Below are 17,754 nucleotides of genomic sequence, written 5' to 3'. Positions count from 1 at the left end.
AGATAAAATAAAAGGCAATGACAAGCTGAGGGATGGGAGGGTAAATACTATCCTATAAAAAAGGGTTAATTTCCTTGACTAATAAAGAGTTTATACACATTAATAAGAAAATGACAACTCAATTGAAAAGAAGTCAAATAATAAAAGTAGACATTTCACCAAAATATTCACTTTTCTATTGTACTTGAAAAGATGTTCAATGTTACTTGTAATAAGAAAATGTGGTACCATTTTAACCTACCAAATCACTAACAACAAAAAAAGCTATAACATTCTTTTGGTAAGGATATGGGGAAACAGTAATTTTCATATACAGTTGGTTAAAGTGTAAATTGGTTCAACGTTTTTTGGCAGACCATGTGGTAGTATCTGTCATAGTCTAAAATGTATATGCCATTGCCCTAGCAACTAAACTTCCAGGATTTTACCTTGTAGATATACTTACAAATGTACGAAGTGCCATGTGTACATATTTTCTTAAGAAGAGAAAACATGTCCATTAATAGGTGCTGGTTAAATAGATGTGACACATACAATGGAATGCTATGCAGTCATTAGAAATGAGAAGGAAGCTTGGCTTACGTATAGATGTGAATTAATCTGCAAGATGAAGTGAGAGAGAAGGGGTGCTATCATTTGTTGTTGTTGTTGTTGTTTTAAATATATGGGCATATGTGTTTATAAGTGCATAGAAAAATTCCTGGAAGATATTCCAGGAAGAGGAACTGGGTAGCTGAGAGACACACATGGGAAGGCAATTACTTTTCATTACACACCATATGATACTTTTTTGCATTTTGTACCATGGGTATACATGATATGTTTAATTGCTATTTAAAATAGGTTTTAGTTTTTATCTCTTTTTTTAACTTCGGTTCACAAGGAGGAAATCTTGGCTCTTTCCAAATTATCTTCACACTATTAGCACTTCCTTTTGTTCCCTTCATTATGTGCATAAATAAATGTCAAAAACATAAGCAATGGGAATGTGGGACAAATCACCTTCATTTTACACAAAAATACAGTAAAACATCAAAATAGGTATATTTGGATAATATCTGAAAATGATAAGCAAATGTTAACAGTGTATATCTTGAGTGGGGGTGTTTTGGTTTTGGCTTGGTATTTTCTGTCATATTCAAAGTTATTTTACAATAATATATAACATTTTTGTAACGATTTTTAAAAGTTTTTTAACTTTTTGCTACTCACCTGGTTCCTATCCCTGGCATTTGCATATCGAAATCTCTGGATGTAATAAAAGACGAGCCATGCGAGGGAAATGATCATCAGGACAATGAAGGAGATAGAGACAAACACAACCGAAGTGCGGCTCACATATTTCTGCAAGTTCCGGGTTCCGATGGTGATGTACATGGTCACGGTGATGTTTCTTTCCAGCAGGCTTACTATCTCCTTCCCTTTTGGCTCAGGAATCATTATGGCCACGATGTCTTCTACACCTGTGGCGAGAGAGGCAGGAAGGGGCAATAAAGGTTAGGACATAAGATGCGGGGGATGTGTGAGATGTGTGGACACAGTCACATGAAACCAAATACGGACAGTACTTTTGAGAATTCTGTGCTGAGCTAAGAAGACCTAATAGTTAGAAACCAAGTCAAATTTTCTCTTTCTTCAGTTACCTAGCTTTCTTCAGCTGCTGTTTTATATGTGAAAAAAGAACCTAAAATGAATTCATGATTTTAGTACCAGTGAAGTCATAATCAGGCTATGCCCTTTTCAATTCTCCAAAGCATTGACCCCAGGTCTGGTAAAGAAAGGTGGACCCTTCCCAACCAGCCCAGTTCTATGTTGCATTCCACAGATTCCCTGAGGATGGGAATGGGACTTTGCATTTCATGACAAAAGGGTAAAATGTCCTGCATTATGCCACCTGAGATGAGAGCTCTCTTTTCCTCACACTATGAATATTCAACTATAGATCTCTCTATATTATTTCCAAGGTAATTTTCTCCTATAGCGAGTACCCAAGCAACCAAAAGAGAATATTTCTTAAGGAGCTCTAATATGATTTGCCAACACGAAATTATAGTCCCGGAACTACTTTCTGCTTATTTTACCCAATTCAATGGAAACAGCATGTTTCCACTGAACCGTGTACCAAGCAAAGAGAAGTGTGGTTTCCATTGAACCACAAGCCACATACCAAGCAAAGAGAAGATGGAAGCAGTACAGGTAATTCCAGGATTGTTTCACTTCCACTCAGATACTCCCACCATGGCTGCCTCAGTTATTAGACAGCTTGGAGCAAAAGTGCCATTTTTTTCTTGGGCCACTTTTATATATATGGGTCATTGTCCTTACACATCATGACACTGTGTGAAGTGAAGCCTCTTGGTGAGAAGTTCTGGGGTCCCTACAATGGGTTCTTCAGTAATATCATACTGAACTGGGTTCATGTGAATCTCGTATGATATTATTATCATATTAATTTCATTAGGGTATGTTCTCAGGAATCACCCCAATTCAAATCTAGGGAGAAAGATGCAAGATGATTAGGGCACAGAGGTCTCACAGCCACATGGAAATATCCCATTACCTGGAGTGACTACAAATTAAAGGGAAGAAATTTGCAACAGGGATATTGTAGATTTAGGGCAAAATTAAACTTCACTACAGCTGCTTAACACTGGCTGTATTCACATGTTGAGGTCAGTTAGATGGAACTACCAGGTTACATTTGCTCAGGCTGTTGCAAGTTTCTTAGAACGTTACTTAGGGCTTTCCTTTGACCTTGATCTCCGTGCAGGTTTTCAATCTTAAATTCCTTGACGGTGTTTCACTTAGGCTGAACAAATACTTTAAAACTACATATTAAGGTGTCCGTGTATGCTATATCAATTATATATTTAACAATTTCTAAAACTTTTGCAAATCCAATTGCAAAATCATAAAGCCACAGCGTGGGTTTGGCTGTTATTTCTGGGAATAACTGAAACTGGTGGCTCGATTCTCAACTCTGAAGAATTTACTGGCAATTTTGACACACCTTTTCTTTTCATTTTTACTTCCGTTAATGGCTGCATGTGGTCTGAGGCTGTGTGGGGGATTAAGGGTGCTGACTGGTTTTGTCTCTAAAGAAGCATGATCTTTGTATATTGAACTAATCTGGCCTAGTGAGGCTCATCCTGGTGCTGCAGCTATTTAGAGTCACTGAAGTAATGGTAGAATAATAATCTCTCATTTCATCCATTCCCTTATTTATATTATTTTGGCATGTTTACTTAAAGCTCTAGAAGTTTTTTTTTTTTTTTTTTTTTTTTGAGACAGAGTCTTGCTCTGTCACCCAGGCTGGAGTGCAGAGGCATGATCTTGGCTTACTGCAACCTCTGCCTCCCAGATTCAAGCAATTCTTAGAGGCCTAAGCCTCCCAAGTAGCTGGGACCACAGGTGTACGCCATCATGCCTGGTTAATTTTTGTATTTTTAGTAGAGACAGAGTTTCGCCATAGTGGCCAGGCTGATCTTGAACTTCTGNTTTTTGAGACAGAGTCTTGCTCTGTCACCCAGGCTGGAGTGCAGAGGCATGATCTTGGCTTACTGCAACCTCTGCCTCCCAGATTCAAGCAATTCTTAGAGGCCTAAGCCTCCCAAGTAGCTGGGACCACAGGTGTACGCCATCATGCCTGGTTAATTTTTGTATTTTTAGTAGAGACAGAGTTTCGCCATAGTGGCCAGGCTGATCTTGAACTTCTGACCTCAAGTGATCTGCCTGCCTTGGCTTCCCCAGGTGCTGGGATAACAGGCCTGAGCCATCACGCCCAGACTTACATTTTTCAGTAGTCAGATTTCACTATTATATTCCTTTATGGCTTCCAGTTTTGCTACTCTTTAGAAAACTCTTTTCCACCCAAGATTAAAGAAATACTCATCTAAAATACCTTCTCAAAACCTTATTATAGCTTTACTTTTTACATTTAAGTCTTGAACAATCTGCGATTCAATAACAGTATTTATTGAATTCTTACCATGTGATAAGCAGAAAGAAGGAAGATTAGGATGCAATTTTTTCCTTTAAATTGTCAGATATATTTAGGTCAATTTTGCACTTTTTTGCTCTTGCTGTGAGGTTGACCTATGTTTTGCTGAACCTGTACCAGGCTGTTTTAGTTGTATAGCTTTTAACATATTTACTATCTGGTAGCCTAACTCTTCCTTCACTATTTCCCTCCCTACAATATTCCCATTAATTACTTATACTTAGGAAACTAGAGTCTAACAGAGTTGGCTTCTGGACGTGGACAGCTTGTTTTAAACCCCAGTTCAGCACTTTAAAAATAGGCAACCAAATTTTGAATCTCCAAAAAGCTTTAAACCACTCATCATCCATTTTCAGGGACTTCAGAAAACATTTTCTCTTCCTGTAGGGTAAAGTATAATTAACTATTTTAAAGCATTTATTTTAAACTTCAGTGCTTAGTTACACTGCTTGTGTTGTCTGTGCCACTGTTGTGCCCTCATGATATATAACATCTACTCAGAAAGACAAACAGTACAAATGGCAGTGAGGAGGGCCTGTTCATCCGAACTTCAACCTTATTCATTTTCAGTATTCATAATACATTTCTAGAGTTCATCTTGGTAAAAACACATGAGATTTTGGGAGATTACTCTGGTGTGCTTTAGTCTACTGTGCATGGTAAAAAGCGATACTAGGGATATGTATTTATCCTAATAGAAACAGTCACTAAGAATTTAGGTATCTAGGGTGTCCAAAAAAAGATACAAAGCAAAGTGGATTTGGATGAATTATCTTATTCTGATCAATGCACAAAATCCAGGGCAAAATGCTCCTCCAGGATCTATATTGTTCAACTGAGGCATGTGCACTGATATGAGTATCAAATTCCCTGATCTTTGCTTCATTTTGGAATCTGCAGCTACAGTGTAAGGGAGAAGCCAGCAGGTTCTCCCAAGTATACTAGGACATGCTCTGCTTCTGTGGGTGTGTGTGAGGCAGGGAAGGAGAAAAATGGGTGGTGCTAGGGGGAGTGGTGCAAGCCCAGCACAGTGATTTCAGAGTTCAATGCTGCCTTAAGTGGCTACTACGCATCTATGACATTCCAAGGCCCAGGGAAAAGAAGTTAACAAATAGCATATCTGGTATGGGAAAACCCACAAAGAGGTCCTGCTATTTGGGCAATTCTATTTATTGTGACACAGAGTGCCTCTTTTTGCAAAATTATATCAGCCTACTATCTATTTTCCTCCCAAAGGCACTTTATACTTGTGAGTGGTGAGAGGTTGCTATTATGTAATTACCGTGTGCTCTGGAAAAGCTCTACAGTCAGGGAGAAAATGTGTGACCAGGGCACGTATGACCTGGCTGCCAGACGACAGCAGAGAAGCATCCTGTATTTTTAGTGCTTCCTTTTCCCATGAGAGTGCTCCATTGCCAGGATCTAATTTGGTATATGCAGATCAATAAGGAATCAAAACAGAAGTTCACAAAGTCAAATCATGTTTAATAACTAGGAAAGCCTTTACTTGTAAAATCAAACCAGGTTGTTTAGACACTGTATTAATAAAATATCTAGAATACCAGTACAGTGCTAGACATTTCACAAAGCCTGTAACCCCATTCTTCCCTGGGACCCTGGAGATTGACAGCATCTCTCCCTGGGTTCATTTGATCAAAACTTCTTTTTCAACCCCTTGTATTCCTTTCGCTCCATTCATCTTTACTTCAATCTCAGTCTCACTGTCGGCCCTCTAGAACTTAGGTGGCAAAAAAAAAACACAGAAACAAACAAAAAAAAACACCTTATATTGTCCCATTCGTATATATTTTCTATTTGTACACTTAATATCCACTTTTTCAAAACTATAGTCCTCTTGTTGATCATTTATTCTCAAAAGGAATGTGTATGAAATTATTTTAAAACTGCAAAATACCATATAAATGTAAAGTGTAATTACTACTTTTGCATCACCAAGTATATTTTAATAAACACAGATGCAAAAATCCTAAATACAGTACTCACAAACAGAATCCAACAATACAGTAAAAAAAATCTTCATGACCAAATGGGATTTATTCCAGGAATGTGAAGATGATTTAATATTAGAAAATATATTAGTACATTTTAGTACATTAACAAATTAAAGGAATAAGGCATATAATTATATTACATAGCTAGTTGTCCTCCAACATTGGCCTTTCTTCCTTCTACAGTATGAATGTTTTAGCTAGGCATAGGCTGTACAGTGAAAAGGTTCCCCTGCAGCTGGGTGTGGTATGTGATTAGTATTTGGTCATCGAGGTTTGAGTACAGATGATACTTGCCACTCCAGGAACTTATCTACAAAAGAACTGAGTATGTGCTCTCCAGGTCCCTTCTCTCCCTTCCTTTTGACTTCAGATGGAGAGACATGAGCTTCATGGAGAAGGAACCCATCTGTTGAGGACTGAACACATTCCTGATTCTTTTTATGAGTAATAAAAGGAAATTTCTTTAATGCGATAATAAGGATCATTGAGAAATATTCCATTAAATGGGGGAAAAGCACTAGAAGTTTTTCAGCTAAAATCGTGAATAAGACAGGATGAGCCAACATTGTAAGAAGTTATACTTGGTGCAAAGAGACAAAGAAATTGGACTGCTAAGTTTTGGAAAGAAGAGCACACACTATCATTACTTGGGGTATTACATGACCATGTATAAAAGACAGGATAATTATGTTACTAAAATTAGTCCATTCAGGACTCTTCTCAGAAGTTACAGAGGGGAATCCATATCGATGAATGCAGACTGTACCTCCCTACCATCTCTATTGCCTGATACAAACAAGAAAAGTAAGTGATGAGAATAAATATATACAATTAATGTTGTCAATCACACATCAATAAAGCTAGGAAAATGTGAAAAAACTGGAAAGAAATAAATTATTCAACAGCAGTAAAATAAGTAGTAATCCGTGGTTTACTTACTTTTACCAAGAATTGATAATTCACAATGTCTTGACAATGTCACAATGTCTATTTATGAGAGAACTCAGTTATATTTGTAATACATGTACATTTTCAAACTGAGGTATTTCATTTTATCTTTAATTCTGAAACATTTTTCCTCACATTTGATTACAGTATTTCCTCCTAAATTTTTTCTCTCCTGTGATTCCTATTATCCTGTTGGGGTAGCACTTCCTCTTCTTCCTCCATATTTCTTATACCCCTCCCAATTAAAAAAACTGTATTTTGAAATAATTATAGACTAATAACAAGTGGTATAAACATGCCAGGCATGGTGGCTCACGCCCGTAATCCCAGCACTTTGGGAGGCCGAGGTGGGCAGATCACCTGCGGTCAGGAGTTCAAGACCAGCCTGACCAACATGGTGAAATTTCGTCTCTACTAAAAATACAAAAATTAGCCAGGGATGGTGGCATGTGCCTGTAATCCCAGCTACTTGGGAGGCTGAGGCAGGAGAATTGCTTGAACCCGGGAGATGGAGGTTGCAGTGAGCCAAGATTGCACCACTGCACTCTAGCCTGGGTGACAAAGCGAGACTCTGTTTCAAAAACAAAAAACAAAAAACAAAAAGAAGAAAACAGTACACGGAGGTCCTATGAACCAATCTCCCAGCTTCCTCTGATGGTGTCATCTTATATAATTATAGTACATTATCAAAACAGGAAATTGGCACAATATAATTAACTAAATTATGGAATTTATTTGGATTTCACCAGTTTTTGCATGTACAAAATTTTTAAATGTCTTTGTGTTTAATTCTATGAAATTTTATCACATATATAGAGTCATATAACCACTAACACAATTAAGACACTGACATATTCCACCATCAAGAAGAAATTCCCTCACTTTCCGCTTTCCCTTCCCTAAGCCTTCTATATTCTCCATATTAATTTTGTCAGTTCTAGAATGTTACATAAATGGAATCATATAGTATGTGACCCTCTAGATTTGCTTTTTCTCATTCAGCATAATCTCCTTATTATACAAACAAGCATGTATCAGTAATTCATTCCTTTTGATTTCTGAGTGTAATTCCATGGTAGAGAATGTGGAACACCACAGTTTAATTATTCACCAACTGATGGACATATTAATTATTGCTGGCTTTTGGATATTATTAATAAAGCTGCTATGAACATTAGTATACAAGTTTTTGGATGAATATAAATGTTCATATCTCTGGGATGAATGCAAAGGAGTATAATTGCTAGCTTGTATGGTAGTTGAACATTTGGTGTTCTAAGAAACTGACAAACTGTTTTCCAGAGTGGCTGTACCATTTTACATTCCCACCAGCAATGAATGATTCAGTTTCTTAGCATCCTGGTAGGACTTGGTATTATCACTATTTTATTTTAGCCATCCTGAGAGATGTCAGTGGTATTGCATTGTGTCTTTACAATATCTCTTTATTCATTCTGAGTGACTTATAATTTTTCAAGCTGATCTTCCAGCTTGTAAATTTGTCTTTAGTTGTATTCATTTATATTTTATCCCATATTTTGGTGCTCTTCGTTTAAATTACAGGTGACCCTTGATCAACATGGGCTTGAACTGCATGAGTCCACTAATACAAGAATTTTTTTCAATGAATATAATTGGTCTTTTGATCTGCAACCAAATGTGGATAAAAAATGCAGCATTTGAGGCTGGGCGTGGGGGCTCACACGTGTAATCTCAGCACTTTGGGAGGCCAAGGCAGGAGGACTGCTTCAGTTCAGGAGTTTGAGACCAGCCTGGACAACATGCTGAAACTCTGCCTCGACAAAAAATACAAAAATTAGCTGGGTGTGGTGGCATGCTCCTGTGGTTCCAGCTACTTGGGAGGCTGAGGTGGCAGGATGACTTGAGCCTGGTAGGTCGAGCCCGCAATGAGCCATGATTGTGCCACTGTGCTCCAGGCTGAGTGACAGAGCAAGACCTTGTCTCAGAAAAACAAAAAGATAAAATACAGTATTTGCAGGATTTGAAACCCAGCTATATGAAAGGCAACTTTTTGGGGATTCTGCAGAGCTGACCATGGGACTTGAGTTTGTGCAGATTTTGAGTTTGTGCAGGTATCGGCAGGTGGTCCTGGAACCAATCCCCAGGGAAGACTGACGGAAGACTGTATTGTATTTTTCACACTAAATATTTTCCATTGTGTGTGTATGTGTTTTATAAAACAACTTCTAGTTCCTGCTGCATAGGATCTTCCCTTAATATTTGTGGTCCATTTTTAAACCATTCTTTCTCAGGTGGTATCTACTCATTTTGTACTATCTTTAATAATGGTGGGATTCCTCAGTTGTCTTGATAACTTGCTAATGAGCTCATGTTCCCCTGATAGAACCAGTTTCTCTGCCTGGTCCTATTTTCTGGAGAAAACCGAGGTGGAGGTCTTAGTTGTGTTCCTCTAGAAGATCCACAAGAGAGTTTAGTATGTTTAGACAGCCCCAAGCACCAAGAAACAACCATGAGGCTTCCCATGAGGGCAGGCTCTCTGCAGTATTACTGGCTTCTCACCCTCCTCTCAGATGACCCCATGTACCTTTTGCTGAAAGCACTGCTGAAATTCCGGTCTTCTATGTCATGAGTTTTCACTCAGATCCTCATTCGATCATCGAATCCAACATAATTTCTTTTTTCAAACCCTTCCTATGTGACTCAAATTTAAGCCTCTGGTTAACAAATTCCCTAACAGCCCTGGTCTTAGAATAATCCCTTCAGTTCCTTGATCCTTAACTTTCTTGCTTTGATTGGTTCAGCTTTCCTATGAAGACACTGATTTCTCTGCATTATGGTGAAGGAAAGAATTTTTTAAATTACATTTATTTTTATTAAGCCACATTCATTCCACATACCTCGGCACCAGAAGACGGTTTGCTGAGTGTGCTCTATCTTGTACCTCCAGATCATTACTTCTAGCCCCATCACATCCTCCTTCAAAAGCCACTCATCTTTTGAGATTCTTTCCACTTGGACTTACAACCTTTTCCCCTCTCTCCTTGCCACCATCTTTCCTTCATTTAGCTCCTGGCTCACAATACACTTCCTCCTCAAATCAGAATCTCAGTGTTTGCGAGGATGAACTAGCCAGTACTCAAGTCTGTCCATTGCTTGCTCCTCTCCTCCCTGTTGACCACTGCCTCCATTGCTCCCTAGACACATGTTCCCACTGTTGTATCCTGGACCTTGTCATCACTAGAAAGTGCACCACCTCTGGAATGCTGACTTCAAAGATGTCATTTTCCAGTGCCACTTCCTCTTCTTCCAGATCTCTTTGCTTAGTCATGCCCACCCCATTACTTCCCTCTACTTTCTATCCATCAGCCCTCTCCTGGCCTCCCTTCTCTCCTTACCAGCCCACATTCCACGATCCATCATTATAAACTCTTCTTAAAATACCCTTAGCTCCCCTGCACTTCTATTTCTCCATGGAACCTGCCCTACAAAATTTTCTTTTTCTATGCTTCCACCTCTTCATGTGAACATTGCTAAGAGGAAAATCTCACAAGTCACCTTTTTTTCACTTAAAATTTATGATCACTATCCCCAGATGAACACCTGCTATCACCCTGTTTTCCTGTATTTTGGACTCACTCCTGCTTTGTCCAAATGATGACCTTATACCTTTATGTCTCTCCAGGAACCTCCCACACCCTCTCCCACCCACATTCTAAATCAGTGATGTTACCACAGAAGTCGTTGGGAAAAAAATACCCACAAGAGGCAAATATCCTGTCCTATTATTAAATGAGATAATTCACAATGAATTACTCGGCACAGGGCTTTCCATATAGAACCCACTAAATAGATGTTAACTTTTATTAGTACCATTACTGTTGCCTTACCACTGCCAAATACACAATCAGTCTGCATCTGTGCCTCCTTCTCTTGTTAAAATTCAGTCCAATTTCCCTCCACTATAATGACCTAATCCAATCAGTATGATTCCCTCACCTGTCACAGTCACTACTGCTCAGGTAGGGGCAGGGCACATAAGAATTTTATTTGAGTTATAACGAAGCAAAGGCCTTCTTTTGGTCTTAAACAGGAGCATCTGTGGTTGTGAGAGTCATTTTCAATCCATGAGGGCAAAAGACTAAGAATAGAGCTGGCAGTGAAGGAGGAGAGCCATAAACAACCTGATGACATGACTTGAGCCTTGATCAAGCCACAGCTGAAGTCAGTCTACCTTTGGGTTTTGCAGTTATTTTGCTAAAAGTGGTTTGGTTTGAATTTTCTGCCCTTTATGTCCATATTGTATAACCAGGTAGCGACATACACAAAAGTGAATCCAGGTCTTCTGAATTCCCAACCAGAGTCACTGAACCTCTCATTATACTCCCATGCAATTCCTTAGGTGGTCTATAATTTAATTTTACTTCAATCAACTTATTTGAATTCATATTCGAATTCACCATTAGTGTTTTCATACATTTCAGAAAAGAATATCCATATTATGCTAAATTATTGCTATCTGCCTTGCACATACGATTCCAAAGTCATCCTAGACCATGAATAAGCAGTCATTCCATATGGCTCCAAAGTATGTTCTATCAGCTTTTCTACCCTAGGGAGGATTTAGTACTATCCTGAAATATGTATCTTTCCTGAAACTCATGGTATTACCATACTTGTTGAAGATGGGAAGTGTGTCGTCTGGAAGACAGTCTTAGTCTGAACAATAAAAATAGTTCCCAAGGGATAAAAACTTAAATTCACAGGATGAATTTAGGAGTTTGAAAATTTATCATTCAGGAACAAAATTGATAACCTGTAGAGCCAACCAATTGACTTGATTTCTCCAGAAGACCTCCAAGCTCAAAATATATAAGGCTCATCTAAGTTGCTGAATAAACACCGGTTAATCTGTGCTCCACCAATACTCTGCTGGCAACTTGAAATATTGCAAATGCTGATGTTCCTGAAGTGCACTGTAATTTCACAACAGATCCTCTCAGTGTAGATTTGTCATTACAGTTACAGCTAACTGTTAGGGCATTTAAAAACATATTTAAAGGAGATGCTAACAAGAGCCATCTCACTGATGTCAATTCCTCAGCTATACTTGAGGTGATCAATGACTCATACTTTTCTGAAAGTTCGTAAACGTTCCTATTCTACAACTGTATAGAATTATTTATGAATTTGTGGTAACTGTAGGGTGAGTGATGAATGTAGAATAAGAATTATTGAATGTTGACTTATTACATTATTGAGTGATGAATAGAGAATTATTTATGAGTTTGTGATAACTGTATGGGGACTGATGAATATAGAATAAGGCATTGTATTTAGAAACTCACCTGTAGGATTTTCTTAGAAAATATTCAGTAAATCAGTCTTAAAAAATAACTGACTGCTAGTTCTGTGAGCATTTCAAATGGTTAAAAATAATATGATAGAGTCCAGGCTGAAATGAAACAAATCATAGAATACTAAATTGGTTTTACAATAATTCCATTTTCATTAAAGTTAGTTTCTATTGGAGCAAATAATAATGCTTAAATAACTTTCTGCTTATATATAAAATATTTTAAATTCTAATTTTTGCTTGGACAAAAAACAATGTATACTCATTCTTTGGTGTATGCAAGGAATTGCTTCCAGGACCTCCACATATACCAAAATCTGCCCATACTCAGTAGGCCCGCAGTTGGCCCCGAGAAACCTGTGTATACAGAAAGTAGGCTCTCTGTATATGCAGGTTTCACATCCCAGGAATACTCTATTTTCAACCTGTATTTGATTGGAAAAAATCTGCATATAAACAGACCAAACCTTTGCTGTTCAAGGTTCAACTGTACATGTAAGTCTTATTAAGGAGCAGACTAGTGGAATCACAGTATAGGAGACTGTGAGAGACCAAAATTTCCCAGCATTTCAATCTTGATAATAATATCATAAATGAAATTAAATAGCAGAATCATTTACCATAACTTCTAACTGGGTGACTTTGGAAGATTTATTAAACCTTGAAGCTTCAGGTTCATTATTTTCACAACTCTCGTATGATGTACCAAAACGAAAGGGCTGAGTAAGGATTAAATGAAAGAATGCACACAAAGAACCTAGAACACAGATTACATTCAGTAAATATTAAGAGTTATTATTATCATCAACACCTATCAAGTAAGTACTTAAAGCATTCTAGATAATATGAAATGCGCATTTAGACCAAAAGAAGTAGAGTGGGAAGGAGCACACTAACCTTGGTTTCCACTGGGGTCCAGGGACAAGGATGAGTTTATGGACAACTCAGAGCATTGGATATTGTAGGGACCTCTGAAAATAGCTGGGGACCATGAAACCCAAGCTGGGCAAGTTGCCATTTCTGCAACATTAAAAGGTAAACTTTCCACCTGTTTTGGTCAATGAAAGGAAACTCGAAGGCAGATGAATGCAAAATCAATCTTCAAAGTAAAAAATGAGTAATTGGGTTAGCAATTAATGGTTCAATTCATATTACTCTCTTAAGGTAGTGAAAATAAAACTGTAATTTTAGTCTGAAAGTCACTTAATAAAAGAAAACATGCAATTATGTTTTATTTTGCTTTGAACTACTGGGAAAAATCACAATTAATCCCCTTTAGGCTATTTCCTTTTTTTCTTTTTCTTTTTTGATGGAGTCCCACTCTGTCACCCAGGCTGGAGTGCAGTGGCACAATCTTGGGTCACTGCAACTTCTGCCTCCTGGGTTCAAGCGATTCTCCTGCCTTAGCCTTCCGGGGAGCTGGGACTACAGGCTTGCGCCACCACACCCAGCTAATTTTTGTATTTTTAGTGAAGACGGGGTTTCACTATGTTGGCCAGGCGGCTGGTCTTGAATTCCTGACCTCAGATGATCTGACTGCCTTGGCCTCCCAAAGTGTTGGGATTATAGGTATAAGCCACCATGCCCGACCCCCTTTAGGCTATCTTTAATAATACATGGCAATAACCTAGAATTACAATTAAAAAGCAATCACAGTATCATGGATCTAATGAACTTCTAGATATTTATGATATACTGTACCATTGGAATAGGAAAATATAGATGGAGCACCTTGATATGGTTTGGCTGTGTCCTCCCACAAGCTCATCTTGAATTGTAGTTCCCCTAATCCTCACATGTAGTGGGAGGAGCTGGGTGGGAGGTAGTTGAATTATGTGGGCAGTTTCCCCCATACTATTCCTGTGATAGCAAGTTCTTATGGGATCTGATGGTTTTAAAGGGGCTTCCCCCTTCGCTTAGCTCTCATTCTTCTCCTTCTCCTTCCTGCTGCCATGTGAAGAATGTGTTTGCTTCCCCTTCTGCATGATTGTAAGTTTCCTGAGGCCTCCCCAGTGCTATGGAACTGTTACTGAGTCAATTAAACATCTTTCCTTTATAAATTACCAGTCTCAGGCAGTTCTTTATAGAGCATAACAGACTAATACACACCTCTTCTCAACAATTTTTGGTTATTTGTCTGGCAGAAGTTATCTGGAAATTCCCAATTTACTGTATAATTTTTCATTACTTTTACTTGCTTAATAATTTCTATGTGTAAGTATTCAACAACTTATCTTCAGCAGTCTTTGAAAGTTGAAGTGAGAGATTCCTTTATTAAAAGCTAAGATTGGAAAATCCCTGTTTTTAAGGCCAATTACAGTTTACTATTTTGGTTTCTAGAAGCTGGAAATCCCCATATAGTTTTCCCTATGGTAAGATGACGTGTACTATAAATTCAACAAACATTAAGGTCAAGTTAAAAGACCAACTACAGGTTGAATATCCTTATTTGATATGATTGGGACCAGAAGTATCTCAGATTTTGGAATTTTTCAGATTTTGCAATATTTGCATATACATAATGAGACATCTTGGTGACAGAATCCGAGTATAAACTCAAAATTCATTTATGTTTCATACACACTTTATACAAATAGTCTGAAGGTAATTTTACATAATACTTTTAGTAACTTTTTGCATGAAATAAAGTTTGTGTACACTGAACTATCAGAAAGCAAAGGTGTCACTCTCTGTGCCACCCACTTGGACAATCTGTGGTTGTTTGGCACCACCATCATTTACCAAAAAGCAATATTTTTTAATACTATTCACACATGGGTACTTAACAGTAAAAAACATGACATACCATTGATACAGAGAAAAAACAATGTGTTTGGGGTAACTAAGCAGCACAGTAGTATCACCAGGTGCTTATATCAGCTGTTAAATAGCAGCAACAAACAACAGCAGGATTTTGGTCTCCACCTGTGATGCCATGTTTTGTTTAAAAGGTTACAGTGCATTGTATTTTATTTTTTAAGGTGACACAGAACATCACAAGTAGTTGAGGAATCAGGAAGTAGGTCCTCTAAGGTTGAGGGAGCATTCTGCTGGAAGGCAATGTTCCCTCCAGAGTCATCAGCCTCATTAACAATGTTTTTTGTCTTAGAATGCTCTCACTGATTTTCACAAACAAACATGATTTCATCTTGTTATGAATGCATGCTGCTCTAGTCCTTACTCCTTCAATAAGCCCATCACATGTTTTTCACTATGTTATCTATAGGCACTTTTTCTGTGGCGTTAACATCATCTTCACCATAACTATTATTACAATCACCTTGATTCAGAACCATTTTGGCTATTTCACCATTGGTCAATGAATATACGGTAGGAGCCTCATCAACGGTAAAAGCTTCTTTGATATCCACTTCTTCCAACTTACTGACGGACTCTGAAGACATATTTTTTGCATATGCAAGGAGGTCAGACATCATCTTTTTCTCGCTTGACATATGAAATTCTTCAAAATCACCACCTTATTCATCATCATCACTGAACAGAGTTTTAGGCCAGAGGTTGAGCCAGGTATGCGCAAATGTATTTTTAGTTACTGTGTTCCAAGCATTGGTAATTTCATATAAGGCATCCTTCATCCTCTTGAAAACCTTCCATACCTATGCCTCTGTTCACTGCTGCTAGTCTGCTGTTCAAGAAAGTGTTTTTATATTTATTCTTCTTTGATCTAGCACTGGTCATGGCTGAATTAATGAAGTATGTGGCACAAACTTTTTTTTTTTTTTTTTTTTTGGCGAGAAATTTTGCAGCTGGAGAATGAGTGGAACAATTGTTAGGGACTAACAAAACCTTGCAGGTCTTCATCCAGTCCAGCTTCTCTGTAGTGAGCATGGGTCACTGGAACAATCAGTGAAACTAGTCAGAAAAGATGTCCCTGGTGATGCATGCCATTTTATTAAAACAACAATGAACTGATAAGAAATTAACACCTTGAAACAATCCTAAAACATCAGGGACACAAGCCTTTGCCTATCACAATAAGTTTACAACTATGCATGCCTGCTGCATTAGCACATCCCAGCAGTGATTCTGTCCTTGGCATACTTAATTTCTGTACAGGCTATCTCATCAACTGTAGTCAGTGTGTTTCTGGGGCAATAAGGTTAAAACTGGGATGTTTCATCAGCATTAAGAGTTGTTCTGGCATCAAATTTTCATCAGTGATGACCTTGTAAAACTTATCAATGAATTTCTCTGTTGCTTTATGATCAGCAGAAACTTTATGACCACAAATCTTCAAAAAATTAATGCTATTTGTTAAGTTTCTGCAATCAGCCTGTTGAATATTCACAGTTCCCTTTTGTGAACAAAGATGGATCTTTGTTTCATGATGAGCACACCATTAAGTGGCCAATGTTCACTGTGAATCTGACAGATCCACTCAGTACCTACTCAAGCTCTTCATTTTTAGCTTCATGTAGTATTTTTCTATTTTTCATTAACTTTTGCTCATCATTTTCAACACAGAACTTCAACAATTTATCCTTCTGTTTCTTCAGGTCACATGGGGTAGTCATTCTAACACCATACTCTTCTGTAAGACATTTCATACTTACACTGCTGTCCAGTGTTTTCAACAGCTTGGCTTTCTGTACTATAGATAAGCATAAATTCCTCCTCTTTTTCTTATCATTGTTACCCACAAAGGTAACTACAGGTCTTTTCTGACATTTTCAACAATATATTTATACCATAGAGCAAAGAATAAGCAAAAATAACACAGTGTGTAATGCATGTAGGTCTTGGCCTCATGTAGGGCACTGCAGGGAATCTGCCATTGGTGAATCTGGCCTGCACTTGTGCCATTTTATTACCCTTCTTGGGCATGCTTGTGGGGGGAATCTAGGCATGTGTGGAAAGAGATTGAAGCTAAAGGGGGTAAGAAAGTCTTCTTTCCCTTAGAGATGGTGAATAACTTTGTGTGTTGTATAACTGCCCTTTATTTTATTTTTTTTTTGAGACAGATTCTTACTCTGCTGACCAGCCTGAAGTGCAGTGGTGCAATTTTGGATCACTGCAGCCTCCACCTTCCAGGTTCAAGTGATTCTTGTGTCTCAGCCTCTCGAGTAGCTGGGACTACAGGCACGTGCCACCATGCCCAGCTAATTTTTTGTATTTTTAGTAGAGGCAGGGTTTCTCCACATTGACTAGGCTGGTCTTGAGCTCCTTGCCTCAAGTGATCTGCCCACTTTGGCCTTCCAAAGTGTTGAGATTACAAGTGTGAGCCCCGTGTCCAGCTGTGTGACTGCATTTTGACTGTGACCTGTCACATGAGGTCAGATGTAGAATTTTCCACTTGCGGTGTTATGTCCGTGCTCAAAAATTTTTAATTTTGAATCATTTTGCATTCTGGATTTTCAGATTAGGCACACTCAATCTGTATTAATATCTTGAGATGTGAAATAGCAAAAACGGGATAGAACTTGATGACATACCTTGGC

At 38.1% G+C, this 17,754-nt stretch overlaps 1 protein-coding gene across 3 annotated transcripts in view; it reads right to left on the bottom strand.

The window, feature by feature from the left end:
- Nucleotides 1-17,754, bottom strand: part of RNF150 (ring finger protein 150) — a 278,640-nt gene that overhangs the window by 88,732 nt on the left and 172,154 nt on the right. For 2 of the 3 annotated variants that reach the window (XM_017848919.1, XM_017848920.1), the window contains exon 2: nucleotides 1,213-1,463. In XM_017848919.1, coding sequence (XP_017704408.1) covers nucleotides 1,213-1,463 — 251 coding nt within the window. The remainder of the gene's footprint in view (nucleotides 1-1,212; nucleotides 1,464-17,754) is intronic. The other variant, XM_017848921.1, reaches the window with a different exon arrangement.

This window comes from Rhinopithecus bieti, unplaced genomic scaffold, assembly GCF_001698545.2.
Source record: "Rhinopithecus bieti isolate Rb0 unplaced genomic scaffold, ASM169854v2 scaffold_28163, whole genome shotgun sequence".
NCBI classification, from domain to species: Eukaryota; Metazoa; Chordata; class Mammalia; order Primates; family Cercopithecidae; genus Rhinopithecus; species Rhinopithecus bieti.
Note: the sequence above shows the minus strand (reverse complement) of the source record. Positions and strands in the feature narration are given on the sequence as shown.